Genomic DNA, 26,276 nt, shown 5'->3' with positions numbered 1-26,276 from the left:
GGTGTCCAACCTTTTGGCTTCCCTGGGCCACATTGGCCAAAAAAATGTTTCTGGGGCCGCACAAATGCTGCAGCAAGACAGAGGAGGGAGCCGGCAAGACGGTAAACACCCAGGGGCAGCAAAAGAAAACACTGCATCGCTCTTGACCGGGGCCGCAGGTTGGACACCCCTGCTATAAATCAAGCTACTACTGAAGTTATCCAGTGACTTACAGATTTCACCCTAAATATCTGATTTCTAGAGGGCAAAAGACAAATTCCTAAAAATATTAAAGATTCTTCCTCTAGCCATGTCAGATCCCCTCACTACTACAAAAATGGTTTCTAAAAATGTTCTCAAATCCAAAAGGCTTCCCGTACTGCACTGTTACTGTATAAATATGATTGTGCAAGTTACCGTATTTTCTCACATATAACGCGCGCGTTATACGTGGTTTTTACAAACCGCGCATACCCTTGCGCGTTATACGCATGAGCGCGTTGTCCAAAAATTTTTTTACATAGTTTCCCCCCCCCCCCCGACGCCCGATTCATCACCCGGAAGGAGCGCTCGCACTCCCACCCCGAAGGACCGCTCGCACCCCCACCTGAAGGACCGCTCGCACCCCCACTGCCTCCCCCCCTCCCCCATGGAGAAGCTGTCTACCTTGTTTCCGGATGCCAGCCCAGCTGCTTCCTCTGCCGGCGGTCCTGCCCCTTCTCAGAGCCCTGTGCTGCGCTGCTTCCTCTTCAGGCGGTCCCGCCCTTTCTCTGATGTCAGAGAAAGGGCGGGACCGCCGGAAGAAAAAGCAGCACAGCAGGGCTCAGAGAAGGGGCGGGACCGCCGGCAGAGGAAACAGCTGGGCTCGCTGGCATCCGGAAACAAGGTAGACAGCTTCTCCATGGGGGGGGGGGGGAGGCTGTGGGGGTGCGAGCGGTCCTTCGGGTGGGAGTGCGAACGCTCCTTCGGGGTGGGGGTGCGAGCGGTCCTTCAGGGTGGAGGTGCGGGTGCGTGCGAGCGGTCCTGCGGGGGGGTGAATCGGACGTCGGGGGGGGGGGGGCATCAAGCTTTCAGGGTAGGGACAGGACTTCAAGGAGGAAAGGAGAGTCGGGGCGGGCGAAAACAGAGTCAGGGTCTCCAGAGGAGAGTCGGGGCGGGCGAAAGGAGAGTCGGGCAGCATGCGCGGTATACGGGTGTGCGCGGTATATAAAAATTTATGTACATAAATATGTGTTTTTTGCGCGCTATACCCGTGTGCGCGTTTTACACGGGTGCGCGTTATCTATGTGAAAATACGGTATACGTTTTTAAAAAATAAATATAAAAATAAGACACAACTAGGTGGGATACCCTGGAAGGATGAAGTAACTAACTGGACAGGAAGATGTTCAAGACATTTCTAATGTGCTAAAAACAAAAAATACAATTTACTTTATTGAAAAAACAAATATATCTTAGTTCTAATTAGAACTGAGGTTTTTCAGGAATTTTAACTTTTTGCTGGGAAGTGTCACAGTGGTGTCACAGTGCCAACCTCCTCTTGCAGTTTCAGAGCCAAAATCATCGGCCTGTCATAGCTACAAGCAGCAAAAGGGTACTGGAGGTGGTTTAGACTCTGGTTTTCAAAATTATTTTTTTTCTTCAAGAATCTTACCTTTTAATCCTTTGTTATCACATGAGCCATTATTTCAAGGGAAATCCCAGTCTAGGAAAAACAACTGTGTTCCTTTGCCTTCCCACCAGTTATAGTTACAAGATATAAAAATGACTTTACCCTGGGGAATTTCAGTCATTTCATAACAAAGGAAAATAGGGCCAAGACGATCAGAAACAATATTAGAACCCTACTCAATTTGTAAAGACACAAACTGCAAAACTATATTCAATATAAAAGCAATATAAAAGGCCTCCTTTTACAAAGGTGCGTGAGGGCCTTAACGCGTGGAATAGCATGCGCAAAAATGCCCTGCGCGCTAGCCGCTACCGCCTCCTCTTGACCAGGCGGTAGTTTTTCGAGAAGCGCACGCTATAGCATGCGCTAATCCGGTGCGTGAGTTAAAAACGCTAGCATACCTTTATAAAAGGAGCCCTAAGACACCATTTTTTAGGAAACATCTCAGCAATCAAACGCAGCGAGAAAAAGTAATAAGTTATACCTGTTTTTCTTCACTTTGGCTTCTGCAGATGGCATATTTTCCAAACAGCTGGGACAGTAGTGTGAATCCACCTAGAGAACAATAAAAGTCCAATTCATCAATAGCCAAAATAGAATTTGGAAAAAATGTGAATCTTAATCCGGCTTTCCTAATCAACAAATTGATCATTTAAGATGTGATCGTCAATAATGTACATCAGATCCACTACTATCAAAAGAAAATTTTTGTACTATCATTCCCCTCTCTACACGTCATCCTCCACGCAGGTAAACTGGGTAGATCCCTCCTCTCCAAAATCGCCGGCCTCTGGAACGACCTCACTGTCCCGCTGCGGAACCTGGACTCCCTCCAACTATTCCGAAAACAACTGAAAACCTGGCTTTTCTCTAGCATACAATAATCTCTTCTCCTGATTACATCCCCTCTTTTTATGCTTTGTAAACTCTTTCTCTTCTCTCTTCCCATATTTTTTTTAAACTCTGTAAACCGTGTCGAGCTCCACTTCAGTGGAGAAGATGCGGTATATAAACCTAAGGCTTAGTTTAGTTTAGTAAGTTACTATACAAATACTGAAACAACTCATAGTAAAATAAGCCGTACCAAGTCAAAAATCAAGGTCCACGGAAACTAACATTCTGTCTCCAACAGAAGTCAACTCAGATCATGAATACCCAGCAGATCTCAAGAGCAAACCAATTTCTCATAGCACATTTCCAGGGATAAGCAATTATTTCGCAAGGCTACCTGGCTAATTAATTAATGTTTATGGACTTTTCCAAACCTCCTTTGAGCCCACCATGTTGGCTTCCTTGACCTGGCAAAATGGAAAACCCTTTCTACAGCTTGATTCCAATCTGCTAGTTGTTAAATGTCATAGTGTCCATGTAATGCCATCTAAACCAGTGGTTCCCAACCCTGTCCTGGAGGAACACCAGGCCAATTGGGTTTTCAGGCTAGCCCTAATGAATATGCATGAAGCAAATTTGCATGCCTATCACTTCCATCATATGCAAATCTCTCTCATGCATATTCATTAGGGCTAGCCTGAAAACCCGATTGGCCTGGTGTTCCTCCAGGACAGGGTTGGGAATCACTGATCTAAACAGTTAAAACAACCATCCCCTATTTCACTGTTCCACCTTTTTCATAGATTATGCTATTATTTATTTATTCATTCAATTTTCTATACTGTTCTCCCAGGGGAACATAGAACGGTTTACATGAATTTATTCAGGTACTCAAGCATTTTTCCTTGTCTATCCTGGTGGGCTCACAATCTATCTAATGTACCAGGGTCACGAGGAGCAGCGTGGTGCTGAGGTTGTAGCTTTAACCACTGCGCTACACTCTCCCCTAGTGTTTCTCAATTTCAAGTCAAATACTCCCTAAGGAAAACAAACGTCAACTGAGTTTAAAAAAAAAGTTATGTCCAGTACCAGTTCTGGCAAATGTACATCAAAAAACCGACATATTCTAACAACAAAACTGAAAAATAAAATGACCAAACAAAAGTAGAAAAAGCAATTTTATTTTCTAATCATGTTAATCCCAGCATCTCTCCCTCCCACCATGCTGCTTACCCTCCATTGCATCAGGTACAAAACTTTAGGTTATGAGCTCACTAGGAAAAGAGGAAGTGCTTGCATATAATAAATGTAAATCATTTTAGTTATATCATAAAGAGGTGCTATATCAAATGCCTTACCCTCCTTACCCTGCCATTTAAACACACTGATTAAAAATCTTCTAATGGTTATTCATTGTCCATTTTACTTTTGGTAGCTGTGCTTAGGGACATAAAAATAAGAGATCGATCAGCATTCAGACTCGCGGCTGATCTTCTAGTTATGGATTTGGATATTAGATTATATCAGATTTTGAAAAATTAAGTAAAATATGAATAATATATGTATATACAGTCAGTAGATCCCTACCCATAATATAAGTTATCTTGGGCAACTCACCTATCCCAATTGCACCAAAATCATAAAGTAGTGTTACCAAAAACCATTCCTTACTGGCAAGAAAAACACATGTTTCAAGCAAATGACAACTACAAGTGTTTTGCCATATGTAATTTCAATTCTTTCCTCCTATCAGAAGGCATACTTGGTACCAGATTATTCAGTTTACCAGGTACACAAACACCTATCTAGCTGCCTCTTGAAGCTGAACCCAGAACCAATCCCTGAATCCAAAGTAAGCCTAAGAAAGAGAAATTCACTAGTGGTTGTGTAAGTCCTACAAACACTGATTGTTGGGGCACATAAAACTGATAAGAATGATACCTATTTTTAGAAAATTACACTGGCTTCCTATAGAACTGCATATTCAGTTCAAACTATGTTTTATGATCTTCAATATCTTATACATAGTAAATGATGGCAAATAAAGACCTGTGTGGTTCATTCAGTCTGCCAAAGAGTCACATTCATTCTCAAGGCATCAAGCCAGTAATTATTAGTTTTTTTCTAAATGCCTTCACCGGATCAGACCTTGGGTCCATCTAGTCCGGCGACCCGCACATGCGGCGGCTAAGCTAGGTGTTGCCTGTTGAAGGCCCGTATCCCGCAATGTGATTTGCAAGAACGTGTGCATCCAACTTGCCCTTGAATCCCAGAATGGTGGTTTCCGTCACAACCTCCTCCGGGAGAGCATTCCAAGTGATCACCACTCGCTGTGTGAAAAAGAACTTCCTGACATTTGTCCTGGACCTGTTGCCCCTCAGTTTCAGTCTATGACCTCGTGTCCGAGTCACATTTGACAATGTGAATACCGATGTATCTTGCTCAATTTAGTCAAAACCTTTCAGTATTTTAAAAGTCTCTATCATATCCCCTCGCAGTCTTCTCTTCTCGAGGGTGAACAATCCCAGTTTTCCGAGGCGTTCTTTGTAGCTCAGGTTCTCCATACCCTTTACTAGCTTCGTGGCTCGCCTCTGCACCCTCTCCAGCAGGGCTATATCCTTCCTTAAGTAGGGAGACCAGTGTTGGATACAGTATTCCAAGTGTAGTCTGACCATTGCTCTGTAAAGCGGCATTATGATGTCCGCCGATCTACTCGTGATTCCCTTCTTTATCAAGCCCAACATCCTGTTTGCTTTCTTTGCCGCCGTTGCACATTGAGCCGACAGCTTCAGGGTCCTATCTATCAGTACCCCAAGGTCCCTCTCTTGTTCGCTCTTGCCCAATGTTACACCTAACATTTTATATGCATATTCCTTGTTTTCCTGCCCAGGTGCATCACTTTGCATTTATCTATATTAAAGTTCATCTACCACTTTTCCGCCCATTTCTCTAGCAGGTTCAAATCTCTCTGGAGTTCCTCACTGTCTTTTTTGTTTTACTTTCTAAGTTTCATAAGAGATGCTAAACAACAATTTGTTAAACACCTGAAATATCCAACTGGAGCTCTTCCACAATACTATCTATCGTCCTTTACGAGGAAGAAGAGAATATCCAGATTTGTTTTTTTACAACTGAACAGAAGATAAGGTGTTTTTTTATATTTAGGCAGCATCTCATGACAACAGAGGTCAATTTTTTTTTTAAGTTGCCTCTGAAATATAAAACTAAACTTGAAAGGCCGACTATAGTTTTGTTCCTATGTTGGCAAAGAAATTTACCAAGGAAAGATTTGTTGGTAAGGGATGTATATTACCACATATCCTCAGTGAGAACATGTGAGAAACTTTGTTATGTTAGCCATATGCTGTGGAGGTTCTTTCTTTTATTTTGCTCTTTTCCGTCCCCCCCCCTTCACCTCCCCAAATGATTTCTTGTTTTTGTATTCTGCTGTAGTTAACGATGGAGTTGCTTTCTTTTTGTTTTCTTTGTGTTGTGGAGGAAGGGGGGGGTCATTTGCTACTCTGGTGTACTTTTTGTCTGTTTAGAGAATAATGTTTTGTATATAATAAAAGACACAACACTTTCATATACATAAGAAACATAAAAAAACAAAACAACACCACCCTAACAGAGAGACAATCAAATTAGACAAGAAATGAAGCTGCAGGCAAGATCAGTAAATATTTTTCATGAAGCTGGTGGTGGATGCTTGGGATGTTCTTCAGTGGAAAATTGTGTGCTCGAAAACTGTGGGCCATATCTGCTGTCATTTACTAAATTACTAAGTAAATAAGCAAAAAAAAGAGGCACACTTAATAGGTTACAGCTACCAAAGAACTTTTTGAGCTTCTCAGTATCAGGAAAGAGATTTTAGATGAGTCCTGAATATGACACTCCCCTCCCCATGTTGCACTATGAGCACTGCACCACCAATTTTAATGGGCAGAATCGGAGATCACAAGTACAACACTGCTTTAGGATGTGAGTTCAAAACCAGGCCCAGCCAAAAAGTCTCTCCCCTGCAACTGGGAAACTTGGCAGTTCTGCTGCCATTGTTGCATCTTTACCATGTATGTATGAGAACAATCTAAAGCAGTGGTCTCAAACTCCAACCCTTTGCAGGGCCACATTTTGGATTTTTAGGTACTTGGGGAGGGTAGTGGCTCAGAAAAAAACCCAGTTAATGTCTTATTAAAGAAATGACAATTTTGCATGAGGTAAAACTCTTTATAGTGTATAAATCTTTCCTTTTGGCTAAGCCTTAATAATAATGTAATTTAAAGCTAAAGAGACATCTGATCAAGAAACGGTTTTATTTTACTTTTGTGATTATGATAAACATACCCAGGGCCTCAAAATAGCGCCTGGAGGGCCACATGTGGCCCCCGGGCAGCGAGTTTGAGACTACTGGTCTAGTGTCTCAGAAAAAAAAAAATACACTTTATTTTTTCTTCCATAACCATGCTGCTTTCATATTCACAAAAATGAATCCATCACGGGTCATTCACCCACAGGTTTAAATAACCTCCTGCTCCCCCCGCCCCCTTAATTAATGAATCAAAAGGACCGTAGGATGGGGAAGAATTCCGCCCATTTATCTCCCTGCACAGGAAGTCCCACTCCTCTGACTGTCACCTGAGCCACCCAATAAGGAATTCGGAACCATGATACACGGTAGCGCTCTGAGCTAATCCATAAAAGCGCAACAAGGCCATTCTACCAATCAACGTCCACCTTAAACTAAACACTGTGGAGAACGCGTCAACAGCCAAATAGCTTGCGAGATGTTTTTAGACTGACAAGCCCAAGCAGCCAATCGACATGGGGAGGGCGTGGCTGCTTGTCATCTCGTCTCCAGTCCAACCCCCCTTGGCCAGCAATGAGACAGCCGAACTGCATCGCCTCTCACCTCGTGCGACACACATTCCAGCGACCGCAGCTCGCTGCAGTAGCGGCAGAAATAGAGCTGAGAAAGGGACGCCCTGATTTTCTTCTCGCCATCGACGAGGTACAAGACTCTCTCTGACTGAAGCAGCGACGCCATCTTGGCTAGGGAACTCGCCCTCTGACCCTGCGTTCTCTCTTTCTCACGTGACCGAAGCACTTCCCTTCCCGTGACGTTTAGGCCACGCCACCGCCTCAAGCCCCTCCCACCCGTCGCTGACGTGTCCTACTCGTGGGCCGGGCTTCGAGGAGGATCGCTGACGAGGCATTTTTAGCTGGTGTAAGAATATTGTGGGAGGTTTTGGGTTTTTTTTTTTGCGAAAAGCACTTGTGCGAAGATAGAACACAGCATTGTGGAGCTAAGTTTAAATGAAGGGAAAATAATAGAGTTGCCAAATGTAGAGAATGACTTGGGGGCCATACAGAGCCCACGGGAATGGGGCGGGGACTGAGACAGGGACAGAGCCGCAGGGGCAGGGACAAACTTTGTCCCCGTGTCATTCTCTAAAAACTTCAGACTAGTACTATCCAGGGACAAAGCTACTGGGGGAGGCCTGCATGGGCTCTGCCTGCCCAGTCTCTCCAATGGTGGTATGGCGAGAAGGGTTACCACGAGCACTCGCTCATGCAGTGCAGGCCATGGAAAAGCATGCCACAGTGGTTCAGGCATTGCATCTGGACTAGGTTGCAGCTGCTGTCCCACTCGCAGCAGCACTGCACCATGTCTCCATGCAGCGCAGTGCTCTGCCTCTAGGGAAGGGTGACCCCGCCCACCATAGACTCCAGCTCCATGGAGAGCTTGATGGTACATTTGGTGGGGGGTGGGAGAGAGGGAATGAGAGGCTGAGGGAGGGAAAGAGAGATATGTCATTTTGGGTTCAGGCGCACCCCAAATTGACTGTCTGGCTACACCACTGGTATATCAATGGCAACCGAATTCAATGATTAAAAAAAACTGCAGAAGCTGCTTTTGGATTTAAATGAACTAATGACATAATTTGTGTCTTATTTGCCTTTGATATGGCAGCAAGAGTTGTCTGCTGACTCCTACCATCTACAACCTCCTTCCATCATTTGCCCAGCTGCTCAAACATCTTACTGTTACTACAACAAATTCATCCATGGTTGCTGGCATCAAGGATAATTTCCAACATTTAATAGACACTTATTTTTCTGTTCATCCACTGCACAATTTAGGTTTTTTTCTACAGCCATGTCTGAAAGACAATCCAGTTACCTTCCCAAATTATGTCAAAACATAGGTAACTGAATCTTTGGGAAGGTTGTACCAAAATCAGATCGAAATGGAAGGCTGTATTTCTGATTTATAAACAGTTGTATAGAATGTTGTTCCTTTTTAAACTTTTAATAAAAAGATTTAAATATAAAATCATGTGTTTGATGCTTGTACAAATGAAGGCAGAGTCTGTGGGGGCGGAGGCTGGAACAGAGCGCATGGGAACTGAGCCTGTGGAGATAGAGTCTGCAGGGACAGGATGGTGATGGGACGGGGACAAACTTTGCCCCCATGTCATTCTCTAGCCAAATAGTTTTGCATCATCAGGGAGCTGCTCGACATGGCTTTGCCCTGTGGCTTGCAGAGTCTTATACAGAGGCATCAATACCTCCTTTTTCCTACTTGCCATACCTCTCCCTATGCACCCTTCTAGCTTTCACTGTCAACTTTGCAACCTGTTTGGCCACCTTAAGATCATCACAATCACATCCAAGTCCTGCTCTTCCGTCGTGCACATAAGTTCTTCACACCCTAAACTACCATTCCCTCGGATTTTTACAGCCCAAATGCATGACCTTGCATTTCTTAGCATTAAATTTTAGCTGCCAAATTTCAGACCATTCTTAAAGCTTTGCTAGGTCTTCTGGGGCAGACCGACAGCTGCAAGCTCACCTCGTTGCTGCTGCCGGCTGCCCGAAGATTCAATCTCAGCGGCAGGGAGGAGGAAGGTGGGGGTATGGGGGGATTCGGGAGAGGCAGGGATGTAAGCTGAAGTGTCGGAAAATCATCAGAGCAGCACACTGGTCCCCCTGAAGTCTTGGGCCCAAGGCATGTGCCTACTAGGACTACCCTATAATCCAATCCTGATGCAGGTCTTTATCTGTTGTCATTTGGGGCCCTTTTTATAAAGCCACTATAGCAATTCTACTGCAGCAATGCACTGAAGCCCATAGGAATTGAATGGGTTTCAATGCATTTGCCTTGGGGGAATTGCTACCATGACTGTAAAAGGAGCCCTTAATATTTTACTATGAAGATATTCTCGGATTTAATTCCTGATGCATGGTATGTTTTACTCCTTGGAATCTTGCCAGGTACCTGTGACCTGGGTTGGCCACTGTTGGAAACAGGATACTGGGTTTGATGGACCTTCGGTCTGTCCCAGTATGGCAATTCGTATGTTCTTATGTGAGTCAAGTATAGGACAATCAAGCCATTGTGACATCACTAATGAGTTTGACTCTTAGGCATTGGTGAAGTGAAGCTTTACAGGGATAAAGTCCCTCCTTGAGGGCCGGAATCCAGTCGGGTTTTCAGGATTTCCCCAATGACTATGCATTGAAAGCAGTGCATGCACATAGATCTCATGCATATTCATTGGGGAAATCCTGAAAACCCGACTGGATTCCGGCCCTCGAGGAGGGACTTTGAGATCCCTGCTTTATAACATCACAATCTGCGCTCTGGTATGTTGCTACTGTTTGGGGTTCTGCCAGGTACTTGGGACCTGGGTTGGCCACTGTTGGAAATAGGATACTGAGCTTGGTGGACCTTCGGTCTGAGCAAGTATGGAAATTCATTAATTTGTTTCAAATTCAGATTTTCTCCATTTACAATGCCACCTCCACAGAACATAAGAACTGCCATCTCCGGATCAGACCTTCGGTCCATCAAGTCTGGCGATCCGCACACGCGGAGGCCCTGCCAGGTGTACACCTGGCGTAATTTATAGTCCACCATATCTTTATATGCCTCTCTTAAGGAGATGTTAAGCCAAGGAGATAAAGCATTTCTTCACATAAGAACCAGTGTTTACAGACCTTTGCAAAGAGGAACGTTTCCTGCAGGAAACCCCTTGAACACACACACACAACAAACAGGAAGGTATGGCCCTTCCAAATGTGGATGGGAGTTTTTGTTTTGCTTTGCAACTATACTTTTCTGGAGGGGGACCCGTGTCCTCGCACAGATCAAAGATCCATATACAATACGACTACTGTGACGGTATCTCGATGACACCATCCCCCACTTTTTGATCCACAAGTGAAAAAGCGAGACACACTTTAAACACAAGATTGCTCATCTGGTGAAGGAAGCCAGGCTGGCATCACATCAAAGCTAAGTAGGGGGGGGGGGGAGGGGGATCGCCTGGGTTGCTTCCCCTTAGCTCAGGGGTGTCCAATGTCGGTCCTCGAGGGCCGCAATCCAGTCGGGTTTTCAGGATTTCCCCAATGAATATGCATGAGATCTATTAGCATACAATGAAAGCAGTGCATGCAAATAGACCTCATGTATATTCATTGGGGAAATCCTGAAAATCCGACTGGACGGCGGCCCTCGAGGACCGACATTGGACACCCCTGCGCTTAGCTGAAAAAGCGCCTTGGTTTGCCCTGTAAATAGACTTACAGAAGAGGGCAGCGGCGCTCAGCTTTGGACGCCTCGACGTCTGTTAGACGCCTTCAGGCCAGTCAGGAAGACAAAAGAAATTTTGAGAAAGTGCCAGGCGAGAGAGTTTCTTTCCTCCCTTCTGGACCGCTGCAAGTAGCAAATTCGAGCAAGAGGAGGAGAGAGGCCGAGCCGTTGCTGGGAGAAGCTCCCCTGAATGGCCAAGAAACTGGGGGAAAAGAGGGGGGGGGGGGACGTTTTCGGACGTTTTCTCCTGCCGCCAGTGAAAGTGATTTCTTTTCCGGCGCGCGACGGAGCAAAAGTCAATCATTGCGTCGCGAGCTCCTTCTGGGGATTTATGAAGACTGAATCGGCTGGAACCGTGGGGCACCTTTAAACCAGCACTTTCAGGACTCTGCCAGGTATTCTGTTGTTTTGTTAAAAAAAAATAAAAAAATAATACTTATCTTCAAGAGTTGGAGAGAGAGAGAAGAGGAAGCGGGTTATGGTCTGAAAGTGTAATGCAGTTACTTTCTTGGGGGGGGGGGGTCTCTTGTTTTATGTTTACAATGTGACAGTTTTGAGATAGATATTAAGTAATATTACCTGAATGTAATTAATAGCAATCGATAGTTCATCAAGTTCTGTATTATAAAGCACCTGGAGGCTTTCAAGATCTGTTGCAATTGTATTGCCCGGGGAGGGAAAGTGAATGTAATGCATGCAAGAGTTAGAAATTCTCTGCTTTCAGTTGCTGGGGTGAAATTGTGGAACACATTTGTCAGGTCAATTGCACTTATGCAAGACCAGAGATATCTTAAAAAAAAAAAAAAAAACAAAACAAAAAAAATCAACTCTTGAAGACACAGCTACATTTGTTAATGCCTGTATGTGAGTGAATTGCAGTTCTACCCTTTCTTTCGCCATGTGTCTGTTGGTTAGTTTGTTTGACTTTATGATAATGTATTAAATTTATGTATATGTTTATAATTACTCTGTTGTACCTATTTTTTTTTTATCTGTAAATCACTTAGCAATTTAAATTAAGCGATTCAACAAATTAAAAATAAACTTGAAACTTAAACTTGAAACTTGAATTGAGCTTGACCAGTAGTTTATGCAAGATCAGAGATATCCTCTGAATTCAGAGAATACATAGTAACAGAGTAAATGACGGCAGGTAAAGACCCGAATGGTCCATCCAGTCTGTCCAACCATACATGCTCTATAAATTAATCAATTAATTTGAATGGTCCTTTTACTTAGCTATTTCTGGGCCAGAAACCCGGTCTGTTTAGGTTCTATCTTGGAGTTTCCGTCAAAGCTCGTCCCAGCCTTCCCCAGCCCATCCTCAACTGATTAGAGACCCTCTGTGTTCATCCCATGCTTTGAATACAGTTATTTGTTGATGCATTTATGTGATAATATGAACATGATAGGCAGTGTGCGTTGCAATAGCTTTGTGAGATATACAGTATGAGGTATTGTTTTTAATTATTTTGTATGTTGATTGTAAACTGCCTAGATTTTTAGGCGGTATATCAATTTTTTAAATAAATCTTTGTACATATTGGGGTTAATTTTATAAGGAGACCTTTTACAAAACTATGGTAGAAAGTGGCCTTAGCATGCTCTTTTGCGGTTTTCCCGCGTGCTAAGGCCATTTGTACTGCTACAGAAAACGGCCAATCTGTTTTCAGTGTTAACGGTCATGCGGTGCTATTGGCATTAGTGCACCACAATTAATTACCACATGAACACGTATCGGCACCCAAGTTGTAGGCCAGTGTATCGCAAACTGTGTGCCTCCTGAGATTTCTGGTGTGCCACGACCCACTGGCGAGGAGGAAAGTCGTTCACGCCAGCTGCCTGCCTACCTACAGGATGTGCCTCTCGTAGGAAATCAGCCAGCGTGGTCGACTCTCCTCCTGGCCGGCGTCTCTCCTCTTCTCCCTGCACCTCCCAGATCCCTGTAACGGCGGGGTCGCAACAAGACGAGCCTCCGCACATGCGCGGACGTTGATGCGATGACATCACGCGTGCACGTGACATCATCACATCGACTGCCAGGTGCCTTCTCGCCGTGGCACTGCACTTAGTGTGCCACCAGCTGGAAAAGTTTGTGGGACACTGTTGTAGGCAGTGAAGGCTCATACAGTAATCTTGTGCTAATCAGTTAGTGCACAGTAATGTAGATGAACTGGTGCAGACACGCCCACTCTCTGCCCCCCCTAGACACGCACCTGAACCATAAAATGCACTGGTGCAGAAACGCCCACAAACCAGAAAATGCACTGGTGCAGACAAGCCCACGAACCAGAAAATGCACTTGTGAAGACATGCCCACTCTCTGGCCCCCCTAGATACACCCCTGAACCATAAAATGCACCGGTGCAGACACGCCCACAAACCATAAAATGCACTGGTGCAGACACGCCCACAAACCAGAAAATGCACTGGTGCAGACAAGCCCACGAACCAGAAAATGTACTTGTGAAGACATGCCCACTCTCTGGCCCCCCTAGACACATCCCTGAACCATAAAATGCACTGGTGCAGACACGCCCACAAACCAGAAAATGCACTGGTGCAGACAAGCCTACGAACCGGAACATGCACTTGTGAAGACACGCCCATTCTCTGGCCCCCCTAGACACACCCCTGAACCATAAAATGCACTAGTGCAGACACACCCACAAACTAGAAAATGCACTTGTACAGACACATCCACGAACCAGAAAATGCACTTGTGAAGGCACACCCACTCTCTGGCCCCCCCTAGACACACCCCTGAACCATAAAATGCACTGGTGTAGATACGCCCACAAACCAGAAAATGAAATATATTTCTTTAGCACGCAGGTACTGCTTGCACATTTGGAACTTACCACAAGATGTTTGAGCACATCCTGCGGTAAGCCCTTTTTGAGTCATGGTGTGTGCTTACCGCAGCTTTGTAAAAGGACTCCTAAATTTTTTTCTACAGTAAAGCAATATTTTACCCATATAATAGTAGTAATGATTGTCAGTTTTATAGTGCTGCAGGAAAGTCACTAATGATGATCAGTGTAAAGTACAATTTATTCCTATCCCAAAGAGCTTACAGTTTAAGGGCTAGAGTTCCTAATGTACACTACCATATTCTTGCATGCTATTTTGCACGAAGCCCATTTTATGCAGTAAGACCTTGTTACTAATAACACCCCTCCAACACACACACATTTTTACTAAGCCGCAGCAGAGGTTTCTACCATGGCCCACAGTGCTAAATGCTCCGACGCTTCTCTGATGCTCATAAAATTGCTATGAGCATCAGAGCATTTAGTACCCTGGGGCACTACTATGGCTTAATAAAAGGACCAATAAGTGGTATAGTAAGGGGGTAGGGGGTGGACCACCCCAGACGCTATATTGGTTGGGGTACCAGCATCTCTCCACCACACCATGCCATATCATGCCACGCTCGTGCCATCCCTTCCCACCCATACATCTGTAGATCTTCGCTAGCGCAAGCAACTTCTCCTGCTTGTTGCTCCCCTCTGAATCAATTCTGGGTCATGGGGCCAGGAAGTGATGTCAGAGGGAAATCCAGTGCTAGTGTGAGGAGCATGCTGGAGAAGCCACTTGCGCTAGTGAAGGTTTAGAGGTATGGGAGGGGGAAGGGAGTGTGGGGCAGAAAAGAGCGGAGTCGCAAAATGAGCAGGGGCGCAGAGAGGAGGATGCCACTTGGGCCAATATGTGTTAGTAATTCTAGTCTTAACTGGGTACTGAGGTAGTGAGAGAGAGTGACTTTTCCCCTAGGATTTGAGCCCTGGCTTCCCTGGTTCTTAGCTTGTTGCTCTAACCCCCAGCCTGCGGTCTGTCTAGCTGGGTTGGGTCAAGGATGGGGAATAGTTGGCATTTTGCCATTCTCCTTCAGCCCTATGGTTACCAGGGTAAATGTTATTTTACTGGAGAGACATGGGGGAGGTATGACAGTCTGTGATGCCATGGAAAAAATATCTGTAATGAAAAGGACCTATAGTCAATTTGCTAATAGAAAGAGGAATGAACAGAAACACAAAAATAAAACAACCATCCTCCCTATGTGTGGGTGGATGGATGGGCCAGGCTGGACTGGAAGGGATATGACTGTGGTTTAGAAAAGCTGTGGGTGAGAGGGGAAGGTAAAAACAAGACAAGCAATGTGGGTTAAACTGATGGGGAGGGAGAGAGACTGGTGGGTTTTTCAGTCCTTCCCTAGTAAGTGGCGTACAAAAACCAGGGGACACTCAATGAAATTACATGGCAATACTTTTACAACAAATGGGAGCAAATATTTTTTTTTACTAAAAAGAATTGTTACACTCTGAAACTCGTTGCCAGAGGATGTGGTTACAGCAGCATAGCTGGGCCTAAGAAAAGGTTGTACACGTTTCTGGATGAAAAGTCCATAGTCTGATATTGAGACAGAGATGAGGGAAGCCACTGCTTGCCCTGGGATCGATAGCCCAGAATGTCGCTATTTGGGATTCTGGAATCTTGTTACTATCGGGGTTCCTGAATGTTGCTGCTATCTGGATTTCTTCCAGGTGCTTGTAATCTGGATTGGCCACTGTTCGAAACAGGAAACTGAGCTTTTACCAATTATTGCAATTAATTGGATTTGGCTCCAATTGGGATTTGCATGTGCATCTGGCTGTTTGCTATTCTATAATAATAATAATAACAACTTTATTTTTCTACTAGTCATTAAGCCCGTTACATTAATGGGTGCTAGAATACTGTTCACCCTCTATGTTGCCCCTTCCATTCACTGCCCTCTCTTCTCTTTCCATCCAGTGTCCGCCCCCTCTCTCTCTGTCCCATATGGCCTCTCTCCATCTCCTCCTTCCTTTTGCCTTGGTCTGGCATACCTTCCTCCTTCCCTCCAAGTCATTCTCTCCCCCTCTGCTCCCTTTCCTCATTTAACTACTTCATTGGGCAGCAGCAGCAGCATTCACAATTCATTGCTGTTGCTGGCTTCAGGTCTTTCTCTCTGGCCGGTCCTGTCTTCATGAAAACAGGAAGTAGGCAGGACCGGCCAGAGAGGAAGGCCTGAAGCCAGCAACAGCAGCGAATTGTAAACGCTGCTGCTGCTGTCTGAAGCACCTGAGGCAGACGCTTCTCTCCCCTCCCAGCCCAACCCCCGTTGACTCTGCGACCCTCCCAGCAAGATGATTTTAATATCAAACCTCCCTCCAGCGTTGGCATCCGCAGCATGCTAAACAGGCTGCTTCGGCTTTCTTCTGCCGTTGAGTCTATCTGTCGCGTCATTGATGACGTCATCAGTGACGCGGCAGAGGGTCTCAACTGCAGGAGAAAGCCCGAAGCAGCCTGTTTAACGTGCAGCGACTGCCAACGCTGGAGGGAGGTTTGTACCGGTGCAGAAGCGATATGTCTCTCCCCCTCCAGTACCTTTGCAGCACTTTGCTGCGGCGCATCCTCCCATCGTGAGTCGGCCACAGCGCTCGAGTCTGTTTCTCCCGCTTTGTGTAGCCGCCGCATATGCACTCTGGCCACGGACCTACAGATCACGGATCAGGGATTACAGATCATGCAGGTCTGAGTGCGCATGCGCGGCTAGCGTTTTATTATATAGGATACCGCCAACACCCAAAAAGTTCTAGATGGTTCACAGAATAAAGAGGACTGGACATTCCAGTGATGATGCAAAGCACACAGAAAAGCAGTGCAATATTTCAACAGTGAAATAAGAAACTATGACATAGTCGTCAATCAAATAACAAACTTTTTGAACAAATAGGTCTTAACCAATTTTCTAAAGGTGCAATAAGATACAGATTGTTGAATCAGGTCGTCTAACCATACTTGAACTTTACCTGCTTGATAAGCCAAAGATCGATCAAAATATTTTTTATAACGACAATTTTTGTGATTAGGAAAAGTAAATAAACCAGTACGCCGAGTAGGCCTAGTGAGTCGAACAGTACCATTCAAAATGAGAGAGGAGATATAGCGGAGCTAATCCAAATAATATCTTACAGCAAATACAAGCAAATTTGAAAAGTACTCTTGCTTCCATTGGCAACCAGTGCAGCTGACGGTAGTAAGGGCTGACATGTTCCTGTTTTTTAAATCCGAAAATTAAACAGACCGTTGTATTTTTGGATTAGCCTTAATCTTCCTAAGACAGTTTTATAAGCTCCCAAATAGATTATATTGCAATAGTGTAAGGCTCAGTACTTACGTTTTATAGCAATGGGGCTTGGCCAGGGGCATGCTGGGATTGGGTTTGAGCCGTACCAGCATTTAAACCTTGTTTTACCAGGTATAAGTCTGGTGTCTAAAATTTCAGCATGGAATCAGCGCTAACCCTGGTTCCATAAAGTGGTGCACCTTTATGCAGAGCTGCACTTAGGGCCGTATTCTATGAACAGTACCAAACCATGCCCAACTTCTAGGCGCTGGTTGGCGCGGTTGTCAATCATCCACTAGGCGCTACTTATAGAATCACACTTAGTAGCACTAGGTATTCTAGAGGTAGGTGCCAGTATGTTAGTGCCCTGGGCCGCAGTAGAAACCTTTGCCACGGCTTAGTAAAACCGGGCCTAAATTGGATGCCTAGATTGGTTAGGCCCGCTGATCTAGGCGTCTAACTTTAGGTGTGTTTTATAGAATCTGGGCCTCGGCGTGCAGCACTGAGGCACCTAATTGGAAGTGCCCAGCGCTTCAGGCTGTGGTGGAAACCTCTATCGTGGCTTAGTAAAAGGGGGATTAGAAAGGGCCCTTAAATGATCATGTTACTATAAGCTATGGGATCAGTTACCTCTGCATATCAGACCAGTAGACAATTTATTATCCTTCCTGTTCACCAAACTACTCTCTCTTATCCAGAAGCATTTTCACTGTCATTTAATATTGACAGTTCTTCCCCTTAGCCCCTCATTGTATTTTGTGTATCAAGGTATTTTCTATAATTTGTTTTTTTGTTATGACATTGTCTATGTTTAATTTACTATCTTTTTATGGATGGATTTATCTTTGTATTTTTATTTTTTTTTACCTTTGTAAACCACCTAGAATTCTGATTAGGTGGTATAACAAATTTTAATAAAACTTGAAACTTAATTAATAACAGAATTTTCCCCTAAGAGCCTTTGTTTATAACTTTCGGATTATTTCCCCCTATTTTTAATAACTTCTATCCTACTGTTTCGAGTCAGGTCAGTGCAACAATAGCCCTGAGACCAAAAGCCATGCACTCGGGTTAGTTCCAGCAAGTTAGGGGGGAGGGGGCAGTCCCACCCCGGGCGCCGTGTAGGTGGCGGTACCGGCACCCCTCCTCTTCTCCGCCCCACCTCTTCCCCTGCCTTCCCTAGCCATGCGCGTGCCCCCTTCCCTTCCCCCAATCCTCTAGTTGCTCACGGCTGCGAGCAGCAACTTTGACGTGCTCCTCGCGACCGCATTGTCTCTTCCACTGACGTCACTTCCGGGTACCGCACATAGGACGTGATGTCAGTTGGAGAGAAGACGGGGTCGCGAGGGGGGAGCGGAGACAAGGGCAGGGGAGCGGTGCCTCCGCCCCGGGCGCCTCTCACCCTCCCTACGCCACTGCCTGTATTATGGACTCTATTGCTGGCCAGTAGGTATTGCCCTGGAAGATGACTACATCTGCCTTCCCTGGCCCCTACCTCAGGGCTATGAATGCTACTAGAATATAGGTGGTGCAGTCCAAGAACTTGAACCAGGGTCTTTGGCATGGTCGCTCTTAGCACTGCCAGTGAGTCAACACACTAACACATTGTACTCTGTTTTCTTTTCAGGCCTTACAAGTAAAAGTTGTCTCTTGAGTAGTACTCATGTGCTTTCTTTGCTCAGCTTTACTTAGTGCACGGCAGTAAAGGAATACAAATAGAAACTGTGGCAAATTGAACTTGTCAGACTTGTCAAAGGGACATTTTAAAAGGAAACTAGCACTCTCTGTTCAGGATTTGTTTTTATTTTAGGGAAGCATAAAAGTAACAAACCCTTGTTTATACAGAACTAAGAGTCTGAACAAGCGACTCATTGCTGAGAAATATCTGTGAGCACTTGCAACAGACTCATCTGCGAGTGGTAGCCTGAGGGGAACAGGACTGACGACTTCTCGGAGTAACTGCTCACATTCACTATTTTATTCAGCGAACCACCACAATCAGTCCTAAATTGACTTTCTGAATAAGATCTTTGAGGAAATACTGGAAGATGAGAAGCAGAAAGGCTAGATGTACTAAAGGGATTTCCCTATTTTAGCAGTGAGGGCTGCTGTTGCCTTCCACCCCCGGAACAACAGAGAGCAGAAAGTCTAAGGCACAGCTCCACAGTTTCCTGCAGGGGTTCATTCTAAGGCAAAAAAAAAAAAAAAAAAACCCAAACCCATACACACACAAAAAGGAGGACATACTAATTACTTCTTGATATGGGAAGATTGAATGTAATTCAGTGCAAAAGGGCAAATATGTTACTTCCCAAGGCTATACACAATGCTCATTACATTCACATTGAACTTCAAATTAAGAAGAATTGTGCTGAGACATGGAGGAATGACCCCCTCCCCCCAAAAAAAACTTCATCACCCAATCAAAGTATACAGATTGAGATCTTTAGATCTGTCCCCATGCGCCTTATGACGAAGACCACCGCGCCATTTTAGTAGCCTTCCTTTGGACCGACTTCATCCTGTCGTATATCTTTTTGGGTGTAGCCAGGCGAAGATTAGGCAGGTTGTGGGCAAAAAGCTCTGGTTACCTGTCACACATAGGATAACATATAAAATCGCTCTTCTTACTTTTAAAACTATACAGACCAACACCCCAGCATTCATAGACAGACTTTTGATTCCATATGAACCCCCGAGAGCTCTCAGATCTACCTCACAGCACACTCTTAACGTTCCATCTTTGAAAATAATCGGTTCTCGACGTGCCCTTATCCTCTCAGTAACAGCCCCAATGACTTGGAACTCTCTCCCTTTATATCTAAGAACTGAACGAAATTTGCAGAAATTTAAAAGCAGTTTAAAGTGCTTTCTTTTTAAAGATGCCTTTAACTGAAAACACAGTCCATTTTAACTTTAACAGTCTCCATTATTGACACTTATCTTCCCCAGCAATTCTTTCCCTCCTAATCCCTTATGTAATTACCTTTGTGTACTTTTTCTTAAAAAACTAGTTCTCCCCTTTCTTCCCTTTGTTTCTCGTGGGTTAAACAAGTTAGTCTACCTAAGTATGTCTCACAATTTAATTTTGCATGTATAATTTGTCAACTTTTTAAAAAATTTTGTTATGTACAACGCTTTGTACCTTTGGATAAGCGTTTAATCAAAAACCTGAATAAACTTGAAACTTCATTCCTAAAAGTTAAGCACACTGTTATAGAATATGCCTGATCCGTTCGCAACTTAGGTGCGGGCATTTAGGCCTGGTTTTCATCGGCATAAAAACAGCTGCACCTAAATGTTAATCATGCAGATAGGCGCAATGCATTATTCTATAAACTGCAACTCTGGAGGTAGTTTACAGAATCACATTAAGCGCCATCAGTATTGGCACCGATTTGTTAGGTGAAATATAGAATTTGATCCTATGTCCAAGTTTGTAGAGTTAGGGGGCTGGTGTTCTTCTGTGACTGCATCTGCTTTTTGGCACCCCCAAAAGCTGCTGCCGAGTCCTACTAATAGTTGGGCCGTCCCTACAAAAACGGGATGAGAAGAATGTGAGAAGGCTAGGAATTAGAGAGTTGGCACAGGGACAGAAATTTCACCCATCTCTGCTCATCCCCAATGGAATCTAACCCAGACCTACCTACGTTCCATTTCCACCCATCCTGCCAATTAATCTCCTCTTTCCCCATCCACAGGAGTCGACGCAAGGACCGAAGATGGGGAAAATGATTCCTCTTTTCCCCTCCAGTCTGTACTTTTCCTCTTGCTGATCCTTCTCTAGTCTCCAACGTGGTTCAAACAGCAGTTAGGCTCCAGGTAACAGAGAAGGATATGGTCAGGTGTGGCCAGGATATGGTCAGGATATGGTCAGGTGTGGCCAGTGGGGATGCAAGGCTGTGCTTTATGAGTATAAAGGGCCATGGCAAACAAACACAGAGAGCTGAATTTTTTATTAAAATTGTTAATCACGATTAATTACACGATTTAAAAAATTTAATTCCAATTAATTACACAAGTAAGGTATTTTATATGTTTATTTCCCACTGCAGTTCCTTGTGACTTTGGGCAAGTCACTTAACTCTCCATTGCCCTAGGCACAAAATAAGTAGCTGTATATAATATGTAAACCGCTTTGATTGTAACCACAGAAAGGCAGTGTATCAAATGTTTATGTTTATTTCAAAAGCTTAATATAGCAAGGGGTGGGCAACTCTGGTCCTCGAGGGCCGGAATCCAGTTGGGTTTTCAGGATTTCCCCAATGAATATGCATTGAAAGCAGTGCATGCAAATAGACCTCATGCATATTCACTGGGGAAATCCTGAAAACCCGACTGGATTCCGGCCCTCGAGGACCAGAGTTGCGCACTCCTTAGCCTCATCGGATCAGGGCAGTTTACAAAAAAAACATATTATATTTAGTTGACAAGAACTCCAATAATTAGGCGGGAAAGCCTAGCCCACACATTCTTCAAAGAATTACATAAAAATAGACACCCATAGATACATTCAACCAAGGGGAAAGTTGGTTTGCCTAAGTCATATTTAACCTTACTTAATGAAAATCATGTTCAATCCTCATAAGGCAGGGGTGTCCAATGTCGGTCCTCGAGGGCCGCAATCCAGTCGGGTTTTCAGGATTTCCCCAATGAATATGCATGAGATCTATGTGCATGCACTGCTTTCAATGCATATTCATTGGGGAAATCCTGAAAACCCAACTGGATTGCGGCCCTCGAGGACCGACATTGGACACCCCTGTCATAAGGACTGCTTAAAATGATATGTTTTCAACAAAATTTTGAATTTTTTATATCTCATCTCTGACCTAATTTATTTTGAAGATTATTCCAAAGAGTCACAACAAGCCAGAAAAATGTTCTTTCTCGGGTACTAGCCCAATGAGCCATTTTGAAGTGAGGAGATGCTAATCGGAAATCTTGACGGGATCATGGACATCTGGAAGGTGTATATAGAATCATCCATCTACTCCAGGGATCTCAAAGTCCCTCCTTGAGGGCCGCAATCCAGTCAGGTTTTCAGGAGTTCCTCAATGAATATGCATTGAAGCAGTGCATGCACATAGATTTCATGCATATTCACTGGGGATATCCTGAAAACCCGACTGGATTGCGGTCCTCAAGGAGGGACTTTGAGACCTCTGATCTACTCAGATAAGCTGGTTCCTGAACCCAAAGAGCCTTGTGACCTAATCAAAGTAATTTAAATTTACTTCTAAAGAGCATAGGAAGCCAACGATACTTGATATACAAAGGGGTAACATGATCAAATTTCCTGGTAGCCTAATTACCTGAGTTTTGTAAAGCTTGTAATCTTTTAGAGAGATTATGTGGCAGACCTAAATAGACCACATTTCCATAATCAAGTCATGAGATGAATAAAGCATATAATTCCCTACCATATGCATGACTGGCTCCAGCACTTAACTTTATGCATTAGAGTCTGCAACTCTATCTACTTAAGCCTAACTAAGAAAAACCTTCATAGACTTCAGCGAATTCAGAATGCCGCAGCCAAGCTCATCTTCGCTAAAAGTAAATTCGACCATGTCTCTCCACTCCTGTCCAAACTTCACTGGCTTCCGATAATCGCCAGGGTCCACTTTAAATGTGCCTGTCTAGCTTTCAAGATCCTACACGGTATCCTCCCTCCCTTTATCCCTCTTACTTGGAATTTTTCTAACCCTAATACCACCACACCTCTCCACAAATTGATACTTTCCTTCCCCTCGCTAAAAGGCATCTCCCGTTCAGGAAGGCTAGGATCCTCCCTCCCCTTCAAAATCACTGAGCTCTGGAACAACCTTACCTCCCCTCTTCAGAGCTTGAGCTCTCTCCAAGTTTTCCGCAAACATCTGAAAACCTGCCTTTTCTCAAAAATGTAAGCCTCTTTCCAACTTTGATATCCCAAGTCCTCAAAATCTCTTCATATCTGGCTTCCCTAGTCCTCTAATTATTCTTCAGTCTCCGACCTCTAACCCTTTATTATAGTTCCTTCCTATTACATCTCCTGTAAACCGTGCCGAGCTCTACGAACGTGGAGAAGATGCGGTATACCAACCTAAGGATTAGATTAGATTAGATTAATGTGAATGATTTTCTGATCTTGTCCCGGCAATGCATCTCCTCAGTCTGATTAAAAGTCCATGCACATAGTGACTTCCAGATTAAGTGAGCACGATTCTCAGCCAGTCACTTTGAATATTGTGAGGTACGACCAGGGACAGGATACTTTGAAAACTATGCAAAACACTAGAATAGAAGCCTAGGCTTTCAGTGGAGAAAGAACAGCCAGTGTAACCGGTTTGTCTGATCCCGCCTTTTCATTCTGTTGTAGGGAGAGAAGAACAGCCTGGAGAAAATGACTGACCTGGCAACATTGCCCGTGGGCAGCCTCCCCAAGCACATTCTGGATGTCTGGGTCATTGTTCTCATCATCCTGGCTACCGTCATGATCATGACATCACTGTTGCTGTGCCCAGCCACCGCCGTCATCATTTACAGGGTGCGGACTTACCCCCTTCGCAGCAGTACGGTGTGAACCTGCGATGTTTTGGGATGCTGCTGGTGGCTTCCTGGATTGGCCCTCAGAGGAGACAGCTGAGAGACATGCCACCAGACCTGAATGCTGATCTGTTTTTTTTTGGAATCAGCACTGCGAACTAATTTAATACAAATCTTCAAGCCAGTAGCAGAGGAAATTAAATCTTCAAGGGGTTGAAACTGTAGTTTGCTAGTTTCCCTTTTCACCAGCATTGATTTCCCACGTGCACATCACTATGTTCACATATCCCTGCGATCCACAACTTTCCACTCTCCACCCACTCGCTGTTCAGTGTGTGAAATGAACAATTTAAGAAGCAGCACAAATAGCCATTTCTTTCCACAGATTTTGCAGACTTGTCAGTGAAACTGGTTTCTATAAGTCCTGTAGGCTGCTGAGGAAGAATGCTGTGTTTCAAAACACACCTGAACAGTGGTGCCCCTCCCCCGCCGTGCGCACTTCCCTTTCCCCGTACCTTTTTAACTTCTCCGGCGTGAGCGGCATGCCCACGTCGGTGTCGGCTCATCCTTTGACGTCACTTCCTAGGCGCGAGTCCCGGAAGTGATGTCGGAGAGGACGCCGATGCCGACGTAGGTAGCGACCTCACGCCAGGAGAGGTAAAAAAAATCTACGGGGGAAGGCGAGGGGTGCACGCGAACGGCAAGGAGATGAGGAGGGGTGCCAAACCCTTAGGAATACCGCACCCAGGGCAGACCGCCCCTGAATCCTTTCACTGTCACAAGCAGCCCCCCCTCCCCCATTAGAAAACCCATTCTATGCCAGTGATTCCCAAATTATTGTGCAGCCAGAATCCCACTGTAGTGAATCAAACTAGGAGAGTAGTCTCAAACTCGCGGCCCACCAGGTACTATTTTGAGGCCCTCGGTATGTTTATCATAATCACAAAAGTAAAATAAAACAGTTTCTTGATCATATGTCTCTTTAGCTATAAATGACATTATTATTAAGACTTAGCCAAAAGGAAAGATTTATAAAGAGTTTTACCTCATGCAAAATTGTCATTTCTTTAATAAAACATTAGCTATTTTTTCTGAGGGCCCTCCAAGTACCTACAAATCCAAAATGTGGCCCTGCAAAGGGTTTGAGTTTGAGACTAGAGAATGACACGGGGAAAAATTCTGTCCCCATCACTGCCCTGTCCCCGGACCACCATCCTCTTCATCACCCTATCCCCCATCTCTGCCGTCCCCTTCACTGCCCCGTCACCGCCCCGTCCCTGTCTTCAGCGTCTTCTCCTCTCCATCCACCCACCCCCAGCACCCTTCATGCGGTCCAGCAGCTCCCTCCCGCCGGTCAGCCGTGCATTTCTCTCCCTTCCTCCCTCTTACCTTCTCTTGTGGCGAAACTGGCAATTTGTATAAGGCTATGCGCTGTATTACAGCCGAAGCCTTGAAGTTGCGTCGGGTTGCCTGCTAGAAAAGTCTCCTCCGATGCAACCTGAAACAGGAAGTTGCGTCAGAGGAGATTTTTCCAGCAGGCAATGCGACGCAACTTCAAGGCTCTGGCTGTAATACAGCTCATAGCCTTATAGAAATCGCCAGTTTCAACAAGAAAAGGTAAGGGAAAAGGAGGGAGGGAGGGAGCTGCCGGATCGAACGCTCGTTCACCGCGCATGCTAACCATTCACCACTCCACGGGGCGGTGAATGGCCTTGTCCCTGATCTCGCGGTGACCTTTTTTTTTTGGGTCACTGTTTTGGCCGGTTACCCGCAGGTAACAACCATCGTGTCATTCTCTATTTGAGACCACTGAACTAGGATGTGATCCAGGCCCTTGGCTATAGCCCCTGCCTCCTGTGAACCCATGCAGGCTGAGTTATAGCATTCTTGTGTGGAAGAATGATATGACTATTTGTGGGGGGGGGGGGGGGGTTTGCCACCCTGGTCATTATCATAAATAGAGATGTAGTGACCTCATTTGAGGACCCAACACAGAATGGCCCTTTTACTAACCTATGGTAAGCATTAATTTATACTTACTGCAGGGTATGCTGAGGCATCCAGTAGTAATTTTTGGATGTGTGTGTGCTACCCACAATCGACTTAGTGGATAGCAGAGGCTTTGGTCCTCTGTTCCGCCCCCTCCCCCAGCTATACCACCCCCCCCCCCCCCTGCTCTTTAGAAGCAGATATGTCAGTATAACAAAATGCTTTGGGAGCTATTGAATTATATATTTGAAACAGTCTTTCCTAAACATTTGAGCCCAAGACATGTACCTAGTTGCCTATGTCTTAATCCTGTCTGCTTCCACTCAGCAATGACCACCTCACACCCATCTTTCCCTCTTCTCCACTCCCAGATGTAGCATTTGCCCTCCCCCCAACCTATCAAAACCCTTCTCTCTGAACCCCCCCCCCCTCGCTTTATCTCATCACCTTCACTGGCAGCAGCAGTGATGCACATTCACTGCTTGTGCAGGCCCTGCAACATTCCCTTTGCTGCATCCTACTCTCACTGA

General features: G+C 44.9%; 2 protein-coding genes across 3 annotated transcripts in view; one reads left to right on the top strand and one right to left on the bottom strand.

Moving 5' to 3' along the window:
* The window catches only part of DCTN4 (dynactin subunit 4), a 47,821-nt gene extending 40,223 nt beyond the window's left edge, over positions 1-7,598 (bottom strand). Inside the window, exons 1-2 of the mRNA XM_033927397.1 lie at positions 7,392-7,598; positions 2,136-2,206 (exon numbers count right to left, since the gene is read on the bottom strand). Of these exons, the coding sequence (XP_033783288.1) occupies positions 2,136-2,206; positions 7,392-7,526 (206 nt within the window). The 5' untranslated portion in view covers positions 7,527-7,598. The remainder of the gene's footprint in view (positions 1-2,135; positions 2,207-7,391) is intronic.
* A 3,398-nt stretch (positions 7,599-10,996) lies between these two features.
* SMIM3 (small integral membrane protein 3) lies at positions 10,997-24,732 on the top strand. Of its 2 annotated transcripts, XM_033926924.1 has the most exons (3): positions 10,997-11,473; positions 20,931-21,051; positions 23,591-24,732. In XM_033926924.1, the coding sequence occupies exon 3, from the start codon at positions 23,615-23,617 to the stop codon at positions 23,792-23,794; it is 180 nt and encodes a 59-aa protein (XP_033782815.1). In that variant the 5' UTR covers positions 10,997-11,473; positions 20,931-21,051; positions 23,591-23,614; the 3' UTR covers positions 23,795-24,732. The 2 variants fall into 2 exon arrangements, with proteins under 2 accessions (XP_033782815.1, XP_033782814.1); XM_033926923.1 differs by lacking the exon at positions 20,931-21,051 and having other exon boundaries at positions 11,015-11,473.
* Positions 24,733-26,276: the final 1,544 nt, after the last annotated feature.

This window comes from Geotrypetes seraphini, chromosome 18 (genome assembly GCF_902459505.1).
Source record: "Geotrypetes seraphini chromosome 18, aGeoSer1.1, whole genome shotgun sequence".
Lineage (NCBI taxonomy): Eukaryota > Metazoa > Chordata > Amphibia > Gymnophiona > Dermophiidae > Geotrypetes > Geotrypetes seraphini.
This window is presented reverse-complemented; position numbering and strand designations above follow the sequence as displayed.

Excerpts from the sequence above, each read along its gene's own strand:
- SMIM3 (XM_033926924.1), top strand. The coding sequence starts at position 23,615 with ATGACTGACCTGGCAACATTGCCCGTGGGCAGCCTCCCCAAGCACATT.